The sequence below is a fragment of the Podarcis pityusensis genome (genome assembly GCF_964106645.2).
Source record: "Podarcis pityusensis genome assembly, chromosome: 12".
NCBI lineage: Eukaryota > Metazoa > Chordata > Lepidosauria > Squamata > Lacertidae > Podarcis > Podarcis pityusensis.
In genome coordinates, this window is record NC_138037.1 from 47,372,607 (window position 1) to 47,395,048 (window position 22,442).

Consider the following 22,442-nt stretch of genomic DNA (forward strand, 5'->3'; position numbering starts at 1 on the left):
GGCTTCCTCAAACTCGGCCCTCCAGATGTTGTTGGCCTACAACTCCCAGGATCCCTAGCTAGCAGGACCAGTGGTCAGGGATGATGGGAACTGTAGTCTCAAAACATCTGGAGGGCTGAGTTTGAGGAAGCCTACACATCTGGAAAAATAAGTAGAGAGGGATTGGGATTGTCCAGCAGATTCTGGTCCCCTACCTCACGTGTCACCTGCATATGGATAATGCTGGCTGCAAAATTATGCTTCGGTCCAAGCTGATAAAAATCAAGCTGCCTTATAACTTTGCAACTGGTGTAGATAGGTGTGAAGTGGCCCAAAGTCCATGTAGGAAGATACTTGTGTTAGAATTCCTGCTCCATGGTTGCAGTCATGGGATTGTTGTCTTTCACATGATGGTATATGTTTTGACTCCACAGAGTGGGAAGTGACGGAGACTATGCTAGAGAGAGAGGGAGCCATGTTGCAGTGCTCCGTGTGTGTTTATATGTAAATAAAGTAGATTAGCCAAAAGCTGAGTTGCTGAGGTCTGTTACGCAAGCTGCGAAGACTCTGCGGATTCCTAAGTGTGCCGATGCTTGTTGGCATCGGTCGCTGTGATGTTCAGGCTGAAGAAAGCTTATGAAGCTCCCGAACAATCGACAAGGAGGGAGGGAACATGCCAGTCGGGTGTGTGTCTCTTTCAGGGTCCTACTCGAGTGTAGGCTGAGCTCCTGACAACTTGCACATTGGAATTGCAATCCTTTTGGCCATTTCCTTCAAAATGGTAGGAAATGCAGCAGTGACACAAACCTGAAACCTGAGTTTGTATATTTGATGTTCCTTCTTCCATATGGAACGCAGGCTACAAAACTTGTATGGCATTGCTCCTGTCAGGAATAATGGTACCCTCCCAGCCAGTTCTAAGACAAAGGAAGCCGTGTAGGTTGTTACAGAATCAGTACTTACTCAAGATTATTTTGGAGGTAGTAGAGAACTCCGAGCTCGTTAAGCGTCCGAGCATTATCGGACGTATCTTTTCCCAAAGTGAGCTCTTCTAGCTGCAGGGCTCGTTGGCGAAGAAGAGCAAATCCATACTAAAAAGGAGATTAAGAAACTCACTGCCTTGACCTTCTATATTTTAAGCCTTGAAATAGCAAAAGCCATATAACAAAGGAATAAAACATTTACCAGGCTTCCTTTACGTCTCACAGCTTTTTGCTGAATTTTTAAGGATTTCTTCCTTAGCTGTTCAGCTTGTTCGTATCTAAAATGAATAAAATCAATTACGATTTTGTTTGACTAACTTACTAAGAGTTCAACAGTGCTTTTAACGGGGGGATATAACCCTTCTTTCTCACCAGGCTAGTGGGAGATCTTGACTTCTTGGGGTGTAATTTTATGAGCAAGTATTGTCAGGGTTTGTTTCAGTACTGTAATGGCCTATATATGGAGGATGACACAGCAGCCGCCGCTGCCTATAAAAAGCCACCAGTGACTGGGTTTCTGTATAAACAGAAGCACATTTCCTCTTTTCATTCCACTTCCTGCATGGATTACAGAAATTAGGCACAGTTGCAGGTGCCCAGGTGAGATGTGGGACATGGGTGTAATTCGACACCCATTGTATCACATTAACAGGAGCATAAATATCTAAACTGGCCCATGGATGGAAGCAAGCATCTGTGAAGCCCAACAAAAACAATTCCTTAAAACCTGATTTCAAAAGACCCACAAAATCAGTTGGTACAGATGACCGAAAAGAAGAAGGCTACCAGGCAATTTAACAGTACTCTCTGCCTCAAACCAATCTCCTATCCCACTCTATAATTTTTCGGGAGACATAAAATAATGCTGAACATCAAAGCACCATTAGCATACATCCCTTGCCATACTAGTCCACCTAAAGAGAGGGAGGCTCTCTCCCCAGCCTAAAGGCTTCCACAACCTCCTTCCCCAAACTACCCTTCCAGTGTCCCAAAACCAAATTTCTTTGCCCCACAGATTTTGCAGCCCAGTTGCCACTCTGGAGCAACATCTTAGGGAGGAGAAAAAGAGAGAGAGATGAAGGAGAAAACTGGCTGTGCTTACTTGTTCTGTTTCTGATACAACATTGCGAGAGCATCAAGTTCACGAGCGACCCTGAGATGTTCAGTCCCGTAAGCATTTTCGGAGATTTCCAGAGCCTGCTTATACAACTGTTCAGCATTACCAAACTTCTTCCATTGCACATAAACACCAGCTAACTGATGGAGTGACTGGGCAACTCTGGGGTGGTCTGGATCAAGGGCAGTCTCCCGAATCTCCAGCGAGCGCTGCAAAGGAGCAATGGCCTATAAAAGAATATATATATATATATATTATTTTTTTTAAAAAGGGAGGTGGGGTCGCCCAGGAAATTCTATTAAAAGCTCTCCACCTTTCCACCTGCCACTTCCTAGTGGTGCTGCAATAAAAGTGCCAGGACATTTGCAAAGCTAAGCAGGGTCCGGTACAGTTTTAAACTGGATGGGAGACCACATGTTGAGATACCTGCATTGTAGTGGGACTGGACAGGATGATGCTCAGGCTCCCTTCAACTCTGATACTATGACTCTGAAAACTTTCCACTAGGTGAATCGAACTGTCTGTTTGACTCCATATAAAAACGTAGTTCCATACATTGTAAAGGAGGAAATAATACACTGCTTTCTCTGGGTGTTGGGAGATGCCGCGTACACCTTATACAGGTTTTTGCAATCACTTTCCACAACTATGCCAGTCCTTCAACGGACTACCTCCAGATTGGTCTGCATTGTCTTTTAAGAGGCTTGATGTGAGCCGAAGATTCCATCTCTGGTCTCTTGAGACCTAACAGAATGACTGTGGGTGTTCTCCTCCACCGTAATCTTCCCCAGGATAAATATAGTTATCTCCATTAAAAAAATAGATAAAGCTTTTTAAAAAATACAGTGGTACCTTGGGTTACATGCGCTTCAGGTTACAGACTCTGCTAACCCAGAAATAGTACCTCAGGTTAAGAACTTTGCTTCAGGATGGGAACAGAAATCGTGTTCTGGCAGCGCGGTGGCAGCGGGAGGCCCCATTAGCTCAAGTGGTGCTTCAGGCTAAGAACAGTTAAGGTTAAGAACGGACCTCCAGAACGAATTAAGTTCTTAACCCAAGGTACCACTGTAATAGCAAAAAATAATGAACCATTTGAATGAAAACTACAGTTCTCCGTGTATCCAACACAGCACAAAATGGCATACCTGTGGCGTGTCACTGTGGGACATAAGATTTTCATTTGCTCTTTTGCCCACCAAATGCACTTACCTGACTGAGAAGACCCAGGTCTTTAAGAAATCGCCCCAGAGTTTCATAAAGATCAGCTAGAGAGATCATGCTTTCTTCCCCCTCGCAGCTTTGCTCATAAAGTTTAAGGGAGCTAAAATACTCTGCTGCCATGGAGCTCTTATCTTTCCCAAGAAGCTGCCAGTAACTCAGCAGTTCTGCAAAATGGCCCCTGCAAGCAAGGAAATACGATGCAGGAGAAGTTCCAAGGAGTAAATTCTAAACACATTCAATAAAATAAAATAAAAATCCTTCCAGTAGCACCTTAGAGACCAACTAAGTTTGTTATTGGTATGAGCTTCTGTGTGCATGCAGACGTCTTCAGATACACTGAAACAGAAGTCACCAGACCCTTATATATAGTGAGATAGATAGACAGATAGATAGATAGATAGACAGACAGACAGACAGATAGATGATAGATAGATGATAGATAGATATAGATAGATAGTGAGAGGGTGGGGAGGGGTATTACTCAGAAGGGTGGTGGGAATGGGTGATTGGCTGATAGGTGTGGTAAACCAGTTGACGACTGTTAACGACTGCAATTGGTCTTACAGGAAAAAGCAAGAGGTGAGATGGCCAAAAATAGCTTTATCGTGATACCCCTCCCAACCCTCTCACTATATATAAGGGTCTGGTGACTTCTGTTTCAGTGTATCTGAAGAAGTGTGCATGCACACGAAAGCTCATACCAATAACAAACTTAGTTGGTCTCTAAGGTGCTACTGGAAGGAATTTTTTGTTTGTTTGTTTCGACTACGGCAGACCAGCACGGCTACCTACCTATATCTAGAACATTTAATAAAGGTTCTGGCCCCATAAATACATTTGGTGGACACCTATGTTACTCCTTATGTTCATCACGCTGGGTCTAAAACAGCCAATGCAGTCTATCAAGGTCTGAGGGCTGCTCATCCCCCCATAATTACTACCCCACAGGGGGGAAATCAAGCTCTTAATAACAGTATCCAATTTAATCCTCCTCCTCCTCTAGTCAGGAACCTATGAAGCTACACCATGGTGAGCAATTGATAGGAGGGCTTCTGAGTCTCTCTTTGTTATGAACTGCTGGGTGAGCCAGTTATCCAAAATGTGTCAAAGTTTTGGGAGAGGTCTCTAGGACGGCACAATGACACTCCCCCCCTCACAATCAGTATACGTGCCAACTCTTTCGCAAGTATACACATGGGCTCTCTCAATTGTCATTTGCTGCTTAATTCAACTACCTCTAAAACCGTATAAGAAGAGCTGCACCATTTAAGTATGTTAAATTATAAACATGTATGACCAAAAGGAGCTATCTAGCCTAGCGCTGTCCACTCCTGTTGAAAGCAGTTTTCCAAGGCCAGGTCTTTCCCAGATCTACTACCAGAGAGTCTTCTCAACTCTATAAGGTTTCTGAACTCTTCCTTACATGAGCCCAAGGTTCATTCTCACCTATGGCTCAGCATGATGAATCAACACAGCCATTGGTTCTGCCTTATTGGTCAGTCCCACAAAAGCTGAGGAAAAACACACTTTAGTTCTTTCCCCCAAATTCTGACTACCACAATCTTTTGCAGAGTCTTCCCGCTTACTACACATATCAGATTCTCTTTCATTCTCCCCAGTCCTGACGCAATTGCATCAAAGGTCCTGGCAGTTCCCTCTCTTTTGAACCCAGGGCTCCCTTGCACGAGCCAAAAAATATGGGGGAAATAAGGCGCAAAAAGAAAATGTAACCAAAGCCTCTGTTGCTATTCGCACCGAGGAAGGGGAATTAAGAACTCTTGAGCAGCTGGGGTGCTTGAATTAGATACTCATGATGTTACTCAATATTTCTATCTGGAATGAGTGTGTCTGTATGTATTTCTAGGAACATGTGCTTATTTAGAAATGACACACTAGCAATAAGAACCTGCAAACCAAGACATAGTTCTTACCTTTTATAAAGGTTCTGAGACACAAAGAGATTCAGCAGGCACTTCTGCAACTTTTGCCTGTCCCCTTGCTGCTGGAACAACCAGGGGAGTTCATCCGCACTCCTCCAAGTCACTCTCTCTTCGCTGATGGGAGAGCAGAAAGCAAAATACAGGGGTTGATAAAATAGTCATCCACATTGGGCAATATTACAACACATCTTCTGCAAAATGCCTTATCTGCATAGAGTCTATCTAAGGTACTGGGTTAGATCCAATACTAGTCATAGTCAGAGCAGACCCACTGAAATTGATAGACATGCCTAACTTTGGTCTATTATTTTCAGTAGGTCTCCTCTGAGTAGAACTTAGATGGATAAAACCACATTGTTTCAATTTATATTCTGCCTTTCTAAAAAAACAAAACAAAAAAAAAACCAGCACCCAAAGTAGCTAAGCAAAGGATATTGGGGGGAAAAACAACTATTAAAACATCTTTAACATAAGATGAAAAAAAGCAGATAAAACCAAGTTGAGACCCCACTGCCAGATTTTTGCCTGGGAATCACAAAAATCTTGCCCTGGTCCCAAGTTAATGCTTTGCCTAAATCCATCCACTGAGTCTATAGCAGAAGTGAAATCTGAGATGAAGACTTTCTGGTCTACAGTTCAGACTTTTAGCCACTGAGTTATAAAAACCATCTGTCAACTATGGGAAATACTGAATTATTTGTTTCTCTAATTTCCTGAAAAGTCTACCTTAGTTGCATGGTGAAGTAGTCTATGAGTTTTTCTCTGAAAGTAGCAAAAACATTCTGACCTTCTTCCATGTATTGCAGCTTGACAGTCTCCCAAGCCTAAAAAAAAACACACAAAATACACAGAAGACAATGGTTGCATTGTATAAATTGTAGCACAATTCTACGCATATCTTTTCAGAAGTAAGCCCCACAGAGTCCAATTAGACCTACTCCCAGGTAAGTGTGTGTTACAATGCAATCCTATGCATGTTACTCAGAAATACCGTATTTTTCGCTCTATAAGACGCACCAGACCACAAGACGCACCTAGTTTTCGGAGGAGGAAAACAAGGAAAAAAATATTCTGAATCTCAGAAGCCAGAACAACAAGAGGGATCGCTGCGCAGCGAAAGCAGCAGTCCCTCTTGCTGTTCTGGCTTCTGGGATAGCTGCGCAGCCTGCATTCGCTCCATAAGACGCACACACATTCCCCCTTACTTTTTAGGAGGGGAAAAGTGAGTCTTATAGAGCAAAAAATACGGTAAGTCATAGTACGTACAATGGGGTTCAGTTAATAAAATAGGTTTAGGACTGCAGCAATAATCTCTCAGATTAGTAAATCGTGAACTGAGGATTTCAAAGTCTCATCAGAGAAAGCAATGAAGAAAAACCAAGGCTGGTATATTGCATAACTTAACTGCTTAATATAAGCCTAGTAAGGCAAGGAAATCAAAAAATCTGGAATGTATTTTACATTAAGAACATAATTCCTCATGCCCGGGGCATGTCTGTGTGCAAGAGAAAGAGGAAGACAAAACTTCCCAACAGGACTAGAACTATAATTTTTCTCTCCTTGAGCACAAACGTCATGATACGTGAAACAGAATGGATCTTAAAAGATTCTTTTTGTAGAAAATATTTGAAAATGCAAGGAGGAGGAGTGAGATGCATATATTCTTTCATTTTGCCTTCTATAAGAAGCTGGCAGGTGTCAGATACCTTTTGCAAGAACATCTTACCTGAAGGTGTCGAAACTTTAACAAGCCACAGCCGTATGTCAAAAAGCACATCTTGTGCAAACTGTAAACTAACGAGGCCAGCACTTCCCATGACAGCGCAGGACATAGTTCCATCAGTTCTGATTCGCTGACTCCATTGTGACTAACACTGATGAGGCAAAGTATCTACAGCGCAAGCATACAAATAATTTTAATAAAACTTATTGTCCACTGCTTTCTGAGTCTGCTGTGTGACCAGTAATAAATAATACAGCACAGCAGCAAAACTAAACCAGTAGATGCTTCAGGATCAGGCTAAAAAAATATTGAAACAATGAACGTAATAAGCATTAGCATTGAATCTAGACGATGGACAGCTCTCCAGGAAGTTCTGTCTACATTCTTTAAAAGGTGTTTTGTTCCCACAACAAAAAGTAACCTCATAAAAATCTCAGCACAGAGATTTAAATGTGCCTAAACAATACAGTATAAGAAGCTTTCAGAATGATTGACAGACATACAAGATTTTAGATCTAAGGGATTTTGATCTTAGCTCTTTCAGAAGAGTTGAAAGATGAAAACATGACTGCAACCTTATCAATTACTGCTTTTGAAAACTAGCTGCAACATAAATTGTGTTTGCTGCAAATCTTTCGTCTTATTAGTGTAAATTAAATAGATACTTTATCTGAAGAGACGTAACAAAAGATTTTAGCCACTGCAGACCTACAACAGAGCACTGAAGAAAGAACGGATTTATCTTTTAAACAAGCACTGACTTTTAAAATGTCAGCATTTCAGCTGTTCAGAATTTCCTATTTGCCAGACCAAATAAAACTCCATGATAAATCAAATTGCATTGAATGTGCATTTGGTCATTGACTTTGGAATGGAAAAGTTTATTTTTAGATAGCAAGCCTGAAGGCAGGGCCTTCTCGTAAAGCACTTAATTTTGTTTTAATGAAGCACTGCTTGCCTGATCTACTAAATTATAAAGCATGCATGTTGCTGTGCATGTGTCCATGTTCTGCAGAAACTATGTGTGTAGTACATGTCCTTGAAATCTGCTGAGATGTGGGAAGGTCTACATAAGTGAGGCCAACATTGCCATGTGGTAGAATATGGCATCTTTAACCCTCTGTGCTACAGACTACGGTACAATTGTTATAACCAACTGAACATGGTGGCGAAAGGTGGGGGTCTAAATGTGAATTTTACAATTTGGACTTGGGGCCATTGAGTTTACCACCACCCTATGCTTTTCATTTTACTAACGAAAAACTGTTTCTATGAAAGCACATACACATTTCACACCCCCCCCCCAAAAATAGAGCTTCTTTAGACTTCGGAACTTGCCTCTTTCATGAGGTTTTTGTCTTTTTCACTTTTCAAGGATTCTTCGACTGAATTCAGAACTAGCTTGTACAGTGACACTGTGTCTTGGCACTGCAAAAACTTCTGAAGGATTACATCAATGTCTTCTGCACTTCCAGCACTGGGAAAGGGGGAGGAGGAAACAAAGGATTTAAAAAGAAAGCACACATTTCACCTGAAACCGAGTATTTAAATTACTACAGAAAATGACTATTTATTATGGACTTCAGCCACGCCTGTGCCCAACTGGAAAAACATCTGCTGGTGTATGTTTCTAAATTTGGTTGGGAGGCTGGGAATCAAAACATCAGGCACAAAGCAAAATGCCTTCAGGTTAAAAAAAAATCCTATAAAGTAAGAGTTTTAAGTTTTTTTAAAAAAAGATTAAAGCTACTAGCACAAAAACACTTAAAGCAAGGCAGATATTTATTATATTCAAGCTGAGTATAACAAAAACAAGGATTGTTCATAAACATCTGTGCGATGAATGTTTTATGGTGTGATTCCATATAAGCCTTGCTGCTGACACTTGTCAAGAATTACAACAGTTTCTTTGCTTGTTTTTCTTTGCAGATTTTTCTTCTCCCTCCGGACAACTCATTGTCATCCCACCACCAATCCCCTGGCTCTGAGTCTTCTTCCCTTGGGGGGGTTCCCCAGCTGGTGTCTCTCTCCCCCCCCCCCCCCATTCCTCTGCATCCAGCCAGTCCATGACACAAGGTACAAACTAGGGGTGGCAATTTCCAACAAACACATCAGGTTTTTTAACAAGCCAAATTCAAACCATGGGATGTGAAGCTGGTTTGTTTAACTAACCAAAGTTGGTTTTAACCGATGATCTCTGGGTGCACGTGCAACAAGCCAGGTTTTGTGGAAAGTGAAATTAGACTTTGTCCAAGTTTAGTGGGAGGAGGAGTAGAAGGATGTAAGACATCATGAACCCACGGAAGTTCCTTTGTCCTTGCACTAAACCATGGTTTAAGTTTCCATTCTAAATCAGGTCATAGTTTAAACTAGACAGAGTTCCCTCTAGTTCATATGTCATGATAAACTATGGTTAGTTTTAAACAGGAAGTGGATGTTTCAAAAGAAGACGAGGACAACCAAGTCTGAGTCTTGTTCCTTAAAATTTATTTTTTGTTAAATTTTATATTTATTAAATTTATATTCCTCTGGGGAAGACCTCCACAAAGGATCTTAAAGCCCACATCAGTTCATATGCAGCGCTAAAACAATATTGTAGCATTATATCGGAATCAGGCCGCTGTGAAATCTAGATCCCACTAAAAACAGTGAAGAAGTCCCATTGAATTTAGTGGATCTCGATTCCAAAAAACACAGCTTTTACCTTTTCATCCACAGTATTTGTTAACAGAACACATGCGAAGAACTACAGTTTCCGTATTTCTTTCAACATACCCAGCCATCATTCTGCCCAAGAGAGTGACATACAGGGCATTGCAAGTTGTAGCAGAATGACCATGTTTCTCAAGCTTCTTCTCCTAGAGTAGGTTTGAACACAAACATTAAATATTCTATGAGGCTCTGAAAATTCTGCACAAATATACAGGATGAAGGAGAGCACAAGAACAGCAACACATTGTGGGCAGTATACAAAATATACTCAGGATGGTGCAATGTAAATTATATGACTTTTTTTTAAAAAAAAGCAATGTAACCACATTACTATATCAATTGCCATCATTCTAGATGACTATCTTTTTTGCAGTAGGGAAAGGATAAAGAACAGGACAAACTAGAGAGCAGCTTGCTGAGCTTACTTATGTTGTATTGTCTACAAACTGTCACACTCAGAGAAATGCTTACTCACAGGGAACTCATTCCACAATCTTTTTTTACTGTTTTAGTTTGAAGAATGCAGTGATTCAGGTCACACATTGTGTCAAACCATGGTTTGCACTAATAGTTTAGAACCCAAACCATGTTTTTTTTCCAAGCCATACCAGCAAACCATGGTTCACAGTGACTTGCTTACTTTTTTCTCCATCTGCTAAATACCCTGATTTCTAAAGTGTTGTGGCCTCTTGAGGTACAACAATTACTGTAACTAGGTTTTTGTCAAAATTACTCTGGCTGTAGCCCAGGCCATGGTGTGCAAAAAACACTTTAAACTATAGTTTCTGGTTTGCTGCCTGATCACAAACCATGATCTGCCAATTCAGACATACCAAACCATAGTTTAGCTGCCTTGCATTTGATGAGATATTTGGGTTGAGCTAATGACGGCTTAAGTGATAGTAAGGTGAAAAATTCTGCTAACACTTTTTGGCAAATAGATATGTAGGTGATCAGAATTCTCTCTCCTTGTTCATTTATCTAACACTACAAAAGCCAAAGCTTTGTGGAGTGGGGGCTGGTGTGGTTCAGTGGTTACTCTGTTGGACCTGGGAGACCAACGTTCAAATAACCACCGGGTGACCTTAGGCTAGTCAAGCTCAGTGTAGTCAACCCCACAGGGTTATTAAAAAGACAAAATGGGTGGGATCCTTGGAGAAAAGGGAGGAAAGAAATGCAAGCACGCATTTATATGCAGATAACTGTGGGTTAAACCACAGAGCCTAGGACTTGCCAATCAGAAGGTCGGCGGTTCGAATCCCCGCAATGGGGTGAGCTCCCGTTGCTCAGTCCCTGCTCCTGCCAACCTAGCAGTTCAAAAGCACGAAGTGCAAGTAGATAAATAGGTACCGCTCCGGCGGGAAGGTAACCGGCGTTTCCATGCGCTGCTCTGGTTCGCCAGAAGCAGCTTAGTCATGTTGACCACATGACCCGGAAGCTGTACGCTGGCTCCCTCGGCCAATAAAGCGAGATGAGCGTCGCAACCCCAAAGTCGGTCACGACTGGACCTAATGGTCAGGGGTCCCTTTACCTTTTTAACCAAATAATTCCAAAGGGATTTTATGCATGATGAATCGAGCCCTTTGAGTGAATTACAGTTATTGGTTTTCCACATTTTACAGCGTTTTGCTTCATTTTAACAAAGAATTTAGTTACACATGTAGAGCTTTAGGAGTTTTCTTCTTGAGTCAAGGTCTCTCTCACTTTGTCAGTAGATAACGTCTCCCAGGCTAAAGCATTCACACATATATAAAGAATCAATACCTGTTCTTTTGTCAGTTTCAGGTCCGCACAGCTGCATTCTTCATTAATGAGAGATTTCACATCCTTCGCATTTAATGGATCAAGATGAAGGGTTGGCCACAACCTTTCAGTGAGAGAGTGGAAATCACTTCCTTGTAAAGAACAGATTCAAAGACTAGAACAGTATATTTTTAAAAAATCTAATACACAATTTGAAGCCTTTACTATTGAGCTCTGGATGACAATATAGTTTTGATCTATGCAGTCTGACTATATCAAAGTACTGCAAGTCCCTACATGCACATACCCAAGATTAGCGCACAGGAGATAAATTTTTTTTTGAGATAATGGTTGTATTTCAAAGCCCTAAATACGGAGGAGGCTTACCATTCTCTTCTAAGAGGGAACACTTAGAAGAGAATGAACGGAACACTTCTTTACTCCTCGGTACATTCCAGCCATTATCAACCTTGCTGCACAAAGACCTAAAAGGGGTGAGAGACCTTTCCGGGGATTAGATTACCATGCAGCACAATCACAGTGGCTGTTCATTTGTTGCACAGGATCTGGAAGGATGCCACATTTCCCTAGCTGTATAACTTTGCTGGGGCAACCTTCTTCTTCCAGGTTATGCAGCAGCTGCATCTTGCAGTGCTACGGCGAATGTGGCTGCACAAATGCTATTGCACATACAGTGGTACCTCTGGATGCGAACGGGATCCGTTCCGGAGCCCCATTCGCATCCTGAAGCGAATGTAAGACGCGACTGTGCGTCTGCACGTGTGCGGGTCGCGTTTTGCCACTTCCGCGCATGCGCGTGACGTCATTTTGAGCGTCTGCGCATGCGCGAGCGGTGAAACCCAGAAGTAACACACTCCGTTACTTCCGGGTTGCTGCAGAGCGCAACCGAAAATATTTAAGCTGAAGCGTATTCATCCCGAGGTATGACTGTACAGTGGTACCTCGGGTTACATACGCTTCAGGTTACATACGCTTCAGGTTACAGACTCCGCTAACCCAGAAATAGTACCTCAGGTTAAGAACTTTGCTTCAGGATGAGAACAGAAATTGTGCTCCGGTGGTATGGTGGCAGCGGCAGGCCCCATTAGCTAAAGTGGTGCTTCAGGTTAAGAACAGTTTCAGGTTAAGAACGGACCTCTGGAACGAATTAAGTACTTAACCCGAGGTACCACTGTACTGCATCATGCCCAAATGATCACTGATGATAGGGAGACTAAGCACCACCTTCCTAAGTGGCCCGCACATTTTATGGACTCATTCCACCATCACCACCACTAAGACTTTTAAATTGTTGTTGTTGAGTGTGCATTACCTACTGCCACAGAAGTGCTTGCAGCTACCTTAAGACTGGAGGCACAGTTCAATTGTATGTCCAGGGAGACTGACTACCAGCTCCATCTGGTATGATGGCTGAGACCCTACCTGCCTGTGCCCTGTCTCACCAAAGTGGTCCATGCTCTGGTTATCTCCTGCTTGGGTTACTACAATGCACTCTACATGGGGCTACCTCTGAAGGTGACTCAGAAACTACAACTAATCAAGAAGGCGGCAGCTAGACACCAGTGACTGGGAGCTGACGACGGGACCATATAATACGGTCCCAAAGGATCTACATTGGCTCCCAGTATGTTTCCAAGCACAATTCAAGGCATTGGTACTGACATTTAAAGTCCTAAATGGCTTTGGCCCTGTACACCTGAAGGAGTGTCTCCACCGCCATCGTTCAACCCAGACACTGAGATCCAGCTCCAAGGGCCTTCTGGCCGTTCCCTCACTGCGAGAAGTGAAGTTTCAGGGAACCAGGCAGAGGGCCTTCTCGGTAGTGGAGCCTGCCCTGTGGAACATCCTCCCATCAGATGTCAATGAGATAAACAACTACCTGACTTTTAGAAGACATCTGAAGGCTGCCCTGTACAGGGAGGTTTTTAATGTTTGAGGTTTTTTGTGTTTAAATATGTTGTTGGGAGTTGCCCAGAGTGGCTGGGGCAACCCAGTCGGATGGGTGGCATATAATAATAAAACCATCACCATCAAAAGAAAAGCAGTCAGGTTGCCTCCTGCTTCTAGTATTGCTCTGTTGCTGGAAAAATTGAGAAATGGAAATGCCCAGATTAAGACTGCCAATTCTATGCACACTTTCCTAAAAGTAAGGCACACCGAACACAACAAAAGAAAATTTAGCCTTCCAGTTCCAAAGTCTATCAGTGATTCATAATTCAGGTTTGGGTGCATAGGGGTTCTTGTTTGAATGCAGTTCTATGTGGAGACGACACTGCATATCAAAAGCTTTGACGCAAGGATGAATCACAACCTAGCCTTCTCCCACCAAGAGACAGCTTTAAAATGCATGGCATTTTTGATATGAGAGCAAGTAAACAAGCCACCTGTCACTTGCACTCTGAAGTGCTAGAGTCCCAGGACCATACATGCCTTTTCTGAATCATCTCCTAGGCCTCTTTCAGCGCAGTTAATCCTTCCCTCCCCCAGCAGGAAAATGCAATGTGGCTCCCCTTACATCTCTCTCTTGCCCCATTTCTTATACAGTGGTACCTCAGGTTACAGACGCTTCAGATTACAGACTCCGCTAACCCAGAAATAGTACCTTGGGTTAAGAACTTTGCTTCGGGATGAGAACAGAAATCGTGCTCCGGTGGCACGGCTCAGGTTAAGAAATTGGTATTTAGGGGATTTGAATTTAATTCTAAATTATATACTGGAAACGTGGGCGATTACAAGGGGTGAAAAAAAATGGATGTACCGTGCCATATTAGAAGCAAAAAAACTTGTTTTGATGAATCAGAAGAGCCGCAAAAAGATTCCATTGAGTACATGGATTGACAATATGGACAGACTAGCTACATACAAACGAACTGCATATCAACGCAAATTAAGAATGGATAAATATGACGAAATCTGGAAGGAATAAGGCGGACAGTGGTGGGAAGTAGGGGGAGGAGACGTGGGGAAATATTGTTAAAAAGGTGTAGTTATAGGTATATCAGTACTCAAATCTGAATTGTTAAATTGTGTTATTAGTGTTATTGTGATTTTATTTGTATGTGTTTTTTGTGGTTGCTGTTTGTATTGAAAAAAATGATTAAATAAATTAAAAATAAAAACCTCAGGTTAAGAACAGTTTCAGGTTAAGAAAAGACCTCCAGAACGAATTAGGTTCTTAACTAGAGGTACCACTGTATTGGGAAAGAGTGTCATGCTGCAAGCACCGTTTGAGCATCAAGTTTGTGACTGAAGAGGCTCTTGCCGAATACCCTTTGTTGACAACTTAAAGGCACCTCCTGACTCCTGCCAACTGAACAGTTTAAGCAGATTGCTTTTGAGCATCTCCAGAACAAACTTACCTCCACGCTGGGGGACAAGTTTCAACATTCACAGACACTACGACCCTCACATTCACAGGCAGGGGGTCAATCAGCCATTTCATATGCTTTTCAGCTTGCTGAGAAACAAAGAGTTGAATTCAAACTCATAAGCGTGCTGAACAGAACACAGATTTCACCCCACCACAGGACAACTGTTACACCCCTGATTTTTCCCTTTCAGCAGTCCCCATAAGTCACAAATGCACAGATTTCCTATAGCCTCCAACAGAAAAATGGTGCAGTGCTGGATTTACGTATAAGCTAAACAAGCTTTAGCTTAGGGCCCCACTCTCTTGGGGGCCCCCAAAAAAAGTAAAGAAAAAAAATGGATGTACATTGCCAAAATGTAAGATAAAAACAAATAAAATAAAACCTACATACAGCAACAGTGTTTTGTGTTGTGTAGGCTCCTATAATGTCAGTAATGGGCCCTGCCTGCTAGCCTGCTTCCTAAAATATCACTGGTTTGCTCATTCTGCATGGACTGGTTGCATGGCAACATGTGCAAATGGCTTTAGATACCTGTTAGGTCCATTAATTACCATAGAGCATATATTCAACACAAAAAACAGCGACAATTTGTTGTTGACAAAGAACAGCTGGACATATAAAGGGCTCCATTACCTTCAGGTAATGGTTAAAATGGTTTAAAGGTAAAGGCAAAGGGACCCCTGACCATTAGGTCCAGTCGTGGCCGACTCTGGGGTTGCAGCGCTCATCTCGCTTTATTGGCCAAGGGAGCCAGCGTACAGCTTCCGGATCAGGTGGCCAGCATGACTAAGCCGCTTCTGGCAAACTAGAGCAGCGGAAACACCGTTTACCTTCCCACTGGAGCGGTACCTATTGATCTACTTGCACTTTGACGTGCTTTCGAACTGCTAGGTTGGGAGGAGAAGGACCAAGCAACGGGAGCTCACCCGTCACAGGGATTCGAACCACCAACCTTCTGATCGGCAAGTCCTAGGCTCTGTGGTTTAACCCACAGCGCCACCCGTGTCCAACACGAAAAACAGCGACAATTTGTTGTTGACAAAGACCAGATGGGCATATAAAGGGCTCCATTACCTTCAGTAGCTTAGGGCCTCATTAACCCTAAATCTGGCCCTGAAATGGGCCATATGTTTTCACTTTCCAAGTCTATGTATCTGTGGCCACTGGGAATGCAGTAAACATCTATAATTTCCCCCACCCCCTTCTACATAATGCGTTGCAAGAGTTGTGTGTGTTGTGTCAGTGTTGTGTTCTAGGCCCACTACTCCCAAACTTTTTTTAAAGAAACCACCTCAGTAATATCGAATAAGCATCATCCATTAGCAACGAAAAGGCTGAATGGTGAAATAGCTAATGCACAACAATCAATACAATTCTAAATTCATTTTTCAGTACTGTTATCAAGTCAAGTATACTGCAAATGTTACCTGGATCCGATCAATAGAGTCAATAATTATTATAATGCCGCCTTGGTGGTGAGCAGAAAGTTTCTCCAGCCAACGAGGAAATTCTTCTAATAGCTTTACAGGATCGAGTGTCAAAGGTGAGACTGACCAGGAATGCTGCATAAGCTACAACATTGTAAATGTGAGTAAAATATGCTTTACCTAATTTTCCAGCAGGGAACACACAGAAACAGTAAATTAAAGGCAATATATGACCCCATGCTATTTCTTGTTAATTACATTTTCGTTGTAAAGAGGACCAAAAAGCGGATTAAAATACCGTATCCATCTGTTTAAAATGATTTTATCAAAATAGGAAGATGAATAATTCTTTCCAGAGATACGTGAATGATGCTGAAATTAAATATAGTCTTTTATGACATGTCAGGATTGAAGAGCATTAGGTTGGTTTTATTCTCCTGAAAGGAGAATGTGATGGGACGATGAGCTGCTTGTGTGTAAAATCCAAGTCCCTCAGAGTTTGGTCAAGTTTGCAAACCTCTGTCTGTAACGGAGCCCCTTAAACATGGCTCCGTCAGTCGCTGGCAGATTCCGACAGTGGTTGCTTTCGGAATCGCTTCCAACACAAAAGCTCCTTAACGGAAACACGTCTTCTGGACTCTCTGCGTGACAGTTTCCGGCGAGGAGTGGGTGTCCCTACAGGAGGTCCTGAAACCTCCCCACTGTTTTCGCTGGAAGTGTCTCTGAGCCATCCCTCCAGCTCACTTTCCCTCAGCTCAGCTCCTCTCCCCCTACTGGTTCCCTCTTCAGCTGCTGAGTCTCTCCCAACCTGTGTGAGCCCTTTCACTTCCCTTCCTTCCGATGGCAGTTCCCTGACATCCACCTCCCCTCCAGGGCCCCCTTCATCCCCTCTCGCCCCCTCCTCTACGGGCGGTGAGGAGGCAAAACCCCGGAATGAACTTCCTTCATCTTCCGATGTCTCGAACACTTCTCTCCACCTGTTGCGGTTCCTGGTCTCGAAGTACTCCTCCTCCTCAGAGTCCATCTCCCCTTCCCCTTCCGAGTCCAAGAATCCTTCCAACTCCTCCTCCTCATCGGTGGTCCCAAAGTATTCCCTCCGGAACCTCTCCACAGGCTGAGGTTTCCTTGGGAACCTTTGATGGAACGTTTCTATCAATACCTCGTCATTGATATCTTCTGCCATTACCCAAGTGTTTTCTGACTCCGGTTCTCCTTCCCACGCTACCAAATACTCCACCTGATCCCCCTTCCACCTGGCGTCGAGGATTTCTGCCACATGGCTGCTGCATTCCCTTTCTTCTATGACCGGTCCCCGAGTGGCCATCCCTTCTCGTCCCCCCTCATACGGTGACAGTAACGACCTGTGAAATACTGGGTGCAGTTTCATGTGGTTGGGTAACCGGAGTCTGAAAGCCACTGGGTTGACCTGTTGAATGACCTCAAAGGGACCCAATCTCCTGGGTCTTAATTTCTTACAACCTCCTTTGAACGGCAACCCTTGGGTTGACAGCCACACCCTATCTCCCACCCTTATGGTTTCACCTTCCCTTCGGTTCTTGTCTGCCTGCCTCTTGTATTCTTCCTTCGCCCTTTCTAAGTTGAGTTGGAGCTGACGATGGATTGCTTCCATTTCTTCTACAAAATGCTCGGCTGCCGGGACACCCCATCTCTCCCCTTCTCCCCCTGGGAAACCCCTGGGATGACACCCATAATTAGCCAAGAAGGGGCTCATCCCTGTGGACACATTCTCGGCATTGTTGTAGGCAAATTCCGCCAGCGCCAACTTTTCTACCCAGTCATTCTCTCTGTCATTGACATAACACCTCAGGTATTGCTGGAGGACACCGTTTGCTCTTTCCGCCTGCCCGTTGGTTTCAGGGTGCCGGGCAGTCGAAAAGTTGACCTCCACCTGCAGTAAGCTCATGAGCTTCCTCCAGAACCTGGAAGTAAATTGTTTTCCTCGGTCTGAGACCACCCTCAATGGCACCCCGTGCAACCTAAAAATGTGTTCTACAAATAACTTCGCTGTTTCTTCCGCCGTGACTGCATGCGAGCAGGCTACAAAGTGGCACATCTTTGTTAGTAGGTCTACCACCACCATGATGGCTGTTTTCCCCTTGGACTTCGGCAGATCAGTCATAAAATCTATCGACACTGCCTCCCAAGGTCGTTCTGGGGTTGGTAAGGGTTCTAATAGCCCCGCCGGTGCCCGCCTCTCCCCTTTGGCTCGCTGGCATTGCTCACACCCTCTTACATACTCCCGTACATCTTCCCTCACCTTAGGCCACCAAAATTCCCTGGTGACCAACCACATGGTTTTGTGTTGTCCAAAATGCCCCGCCGTGGGGCTGTCGTGCAACTGCTTGAGTACCCTCCCCCTTAAGTCTCCTTCAGGGATATACAGTGCCCCTTTGTAATACAAAGCTCCATTTCTTTCCTCGAAACCCCCTGGTTCCTCTCCCTCACCCCTAAGACCTCTGAGCTTATTCTGGGCGTATTCATCATTCTCTGTTTCCTCTACCAGTTCTCTTTGTCCCACCAATGCCGCCCCACACACCCAGCGGTCCTCTGGAATGACATGTCTCTCTTCGGGTGCTCCCTCCCCCTCCAAATATTCAGGTTTGCGTGAGAGAGCGTCCGCCCTAATGTTCTCTGGGCCTGGCACGTAACAAATCTCAAAGTTAAATTTGGAGAACTCCTGGGCCCATCTCACTTGCCGTTGGTTGAGCACTCGTGCCGTCCTCCAATACTCTAGGTTCTTGTGGTCAGTGCACACTTGCACCTTATGTTGTGCGCCAATTAGCAGGTGCCTCCATCTCCGGAACGCCTCATGAATGGCTAGTAGTTCTCGGTCATACACCGTGTAGTTCCTCTCGGATTTGTTCAGCTTTCGCGAAAAAAAGGCACACGGTCTCCACTCTGACTCCTCCTCCCCTGGCTGCAGAAGCACCGCCCCAATCGCTCTGTCTGATGCGTCAGTTTCCACTCTCATCGGTTTTTGTAAATCCACATGCAGGAGTTGTTGTTCCGAGGCGAAGGCCCTTTTTAGTTCCTCAAATGCTCGCTCCGCCTCCTCAGTCCAAACGAACTTCTTCTTACTGCTGAGACAGTCCGTAATGGGCGCCGTCAGGTGGGCAAAGTTTCGGATGAACTTACGATAGAAGTTCCCAAATCCTAGGAACCTCTGCACATCCTTCCTTGTTTTGGGTGTTTTCCATTCCAGCACCGCCTGGACCTTGCCGGGATCCATGGCCAATCCCTTGTCTGACAGGCGATACCCCAGGAATTCCACCTCCTTGGTATGAAACTGACACTTCTCCAGTTTCACCCACAGCTGGTTGGCTTGCAGCCTGCTCAACACTTCTCTGACGTCTCTCACATGCTGCTCCTCATTCTCAGAATACACCAACACGTCGTCTAAGAAGGCCACACAATTCTTGTAAAGCAAAGGCCCCAGGACGTGGTTCATAAACGATTGAAAGCATGCGGAGCCTGCTTGTAGGCCGAAGGGCATAACTAAATATTCAAATGCCCCTAAAGGGGTGAACATGGTGGTTTTCCATTCATCCCCCTTCCTTATTCGTATCAGGTTGTACGCCCCCCTTAGGTCCAGCTTTGTGAAAATCTTTCCCTTCCGCACCCTTGTCAAAATGTCGTCAATCCTGGGCATAGGGAAAGCCACTGGTTCTGACACTGCATTTAAGGCCCTGAAGTCACACACCAGCCTCGGCTTGTTCGTGTTTTTTTTATCCACAAAAAACACTGGGCTGCCCCCCACCGCCCTGGACTCTCTGATGAACCCTCTCTTCAGGTTCTTGTCAATGAACTCTCTTAGCTCCTGCATCTCTCTGTCTGACATGGCGTACAGCTTGCCTACAGGGAGCTGTGCCCCAGGGAGTAAATTGATTTGACAGTCAAAGGGTCTATGCGGAGGTAGTTGGTCAGCTTCCCTTTCGCTGAAGACGTCGCGGAGATCTGCGTATTGTCGTGGTACCTTCACGTTCTCCGTTACTTCAGTCCCTGCTAGGGTGGCTTGGGCCCCTGCCAAACCCTTTCCCTCTTTGCAGTGTTCTAAGCAATGTGCTGAACCAAAAGAAACCACTCTCTGATGCCAGCCCACCAGCGGATCATGTAACGCTAGCCAGCTCATCCCCAATATAATGGGAGCTCCTCCCAAGGTGGCCACATTAAACGCTATCAGTTCGGTGTGCCTTGCCACCTTCATTATCATTGGGACGGTCTGCAAGCTGACTTCTCCTCCCAACAGCTCCCTGCCATCGATCGTGGTCACCTGCAGGGGGTTGCTTAAAGGGATCGTCTGTATCTGGTGTTCAGCTGCAAACTCTTTGCTCATGAAATTGCAGGAGCTGCCTGAGTCCAACAGCGCCTTTATCTTTAGAGGGTGTCCGTTTGGCAGCTCTAGCGCCACTTCTATCACTAGGGCGGGTTTAGGAGGTTCTGGCGTGGGCACTTTCACTGCTCTTTGGCCTGGCTGCTGTGCCCCGACGGTGGCAGCCAGGCGTTGGCTTTTACTTGCTCCGGTATTTCTTCCTCTCTTCCCTCCACAGCTCCTACCATCCCTTGCCATTCCTTCCTCTGGGGGCAGACTCTGGCAAAGTGACCTGGCTGTTGGCAGAGATAGCATTTCCGGGCGCCTTTTCCCTCCTTCTTTCCCCCCTCACTGGGCTTTGAAACTGCGCGTGCGCGCGCTGTTCCGATTTCCATCGGCTCTGCCGGCGGGAAAGTTGGCTCTGGAATGTCTGGAATGCGGAACTCCTTCCAACGTTCCCCCTTCCCTTCCCGCCTCTCCAATGCTCTCGCCTCCTGGCGCGCTCCTATGGTCAGCGCTGATTTGGTCAGCTGGTCCATAGACTCCGCCCTGGGCGCCCGGGAAAGTTCGTCTTTCACAGCCGAAGAAAGCCCTTCTTCAAAGAGCATTTGAATGGGTTCCGCCGATAGATCCCACCCCAATTTATGGATCAACATGGTGAACTCAGTCCAGTACTCACGGACAGATCGGCTCCCCTGTTTGCAAGCCATTAACTGTCTGCGCACCACTCCCTGTTCAATATCGCTGGAAAACATCAGATCCATGGCGCGAAAGAACTTCATCGTGTCCTTTAGGACGTCACTATTCGCTGCCATCAGGGGTCTAACCCAGTCTCTCGCCCCCTTTTCAAGATGCCCAATCACGAAAGCCACTCGTGATTCCTCGTCAGGGAATTCATCAAACTGCAGATTGAGGGCATATTGCATCTCTGTCCGAAAGCCATGATAGTCTTTGGGCTCCCCCCCAAACTTCTGCACCAATCCTGGTACCTTTCTGACGAGCTGGGTGTCTTTCCCCTTTTTGTCTGCATCCTGAGCCCTCCTCTCCTCAAGCCTCGCCGTCTGCAGCGCTAGCTGGACCTCCAACACCCGGTACCTTTCTTCCAGGCTTGGACCCGCTCCAGCTCCTGCTTCTCCGGTTCCGGCTGGGTTGCTCATGATGCCTTCTCCTGCACAAGCTGCTCACGGAGACTGTCGGAATGCTGTGATGGGACGATGAGCTGCTTGTGTGTAAAATCCAAGTCCCTCAGAGTTTGGTCAAGTTTGCAAACCTCTGTCTGTAACGGAGCCCCTTAAACATGGCTCCGTCAGTCGCTGGCAGATTCCGACAGTGGTTGCTTTCGGAATCGCTTCCAACACAAAAGCTCCTTAACGGAAACACGTCTTCTGGACTCTCTGCGTGACAGTTTCCGGCGAGGAGTGGGTGTCCCTACAGGAGGTCCTGAAACCTCCCCACTGTTTTCGCTGGAAGTGTCTCTGAGCCATCCCTCCAGCTCACTTTCCCTCAGCTCAGCTCCTCTCCCCCTACTGGTTCCCTCTTCAGCTGCTGAGTCTCTCCCAACCTGTGTGAGCCCTTTCACTTCCCTTCCTTCCGATGGCAGTTCCCTGACAGAGAATAAAGTACTGAGAATTGGACGCTGACACATTATGCTATCACTGACTGCCCAGTCCTATAGATTTGCTACAAATTGTTGCTTGCATCATAATAGGTCATGGTGGGCAATATCTGCTTTTCAACATTGTGATAAATCACTAGCTAAACATTGCAATATACCGGTATATCACAATGTTTGAAATAATGATGGAGCTATGTAGAGGCATTGGCTGGCTTTACGGTTTTTCCTGAATTGTGATTTTTCCCCAGCACCTCCTCTTG

General features: G+C 44.9%; 1 protein-coding gene across 3 annotated transcripts in view; it reads right to left on the bottom strand.

Moving 5' to 3' along the window:
- The window catches only part of NPHP3 (nephrocystin 3), a 45,881-nt gene that overhangs the window by 6,197 nt on the left and 17,242 nt on the right, over positions 1-22,442 (bottom strand). For all 3 annotated transcript variants that reach the window (XM_080974580.1, XM_080974581.1, XM_080974579.1), the window contains 12 exons: positions 16,238-16,381; positions 14,799-14,896; positions 11,440-11,542; positions 9,739-9,821; positions 8,302-8,440; positions 6,967-7,131; positions 5,967-6,064; positions 5,232-5,354; positions 3,289-3,478; positions 2,065-2,306; positions 1,165-1,240; positions 943-1,070 (listed from right to left, as the gene is read on the bottom strand). In XM_080974580.1, the coding sequence (XP_080830706.1) occupies positions 943-1,070; positions 1,165-1,240; positions 2,065-2,306; positions 3,289-3,478; positions 5,232-5,354; positions 5,967-6,064; positions 6,967-7,131; positions 8,302-8,440; positions 9,739-9,821; positions 11,440-11,542; positions 14,799-14,896; positions 16,238-16,381 (1,589 nt within the window). The remainder of the gene's footprint in view (positions 1-942; positions 1,071-1,164; positions 1,241-2,064; positions 2,307-3,288; positions 3,479-5,231; positions 5,355-5,966; positions 6,065-6,966; positions 7,132-8,301; positions 8,441-9,738; positions 9,822-11,439; positions 11,543-14,798; positions 14,897-16,237; positions 16,382-22,442) is intronic.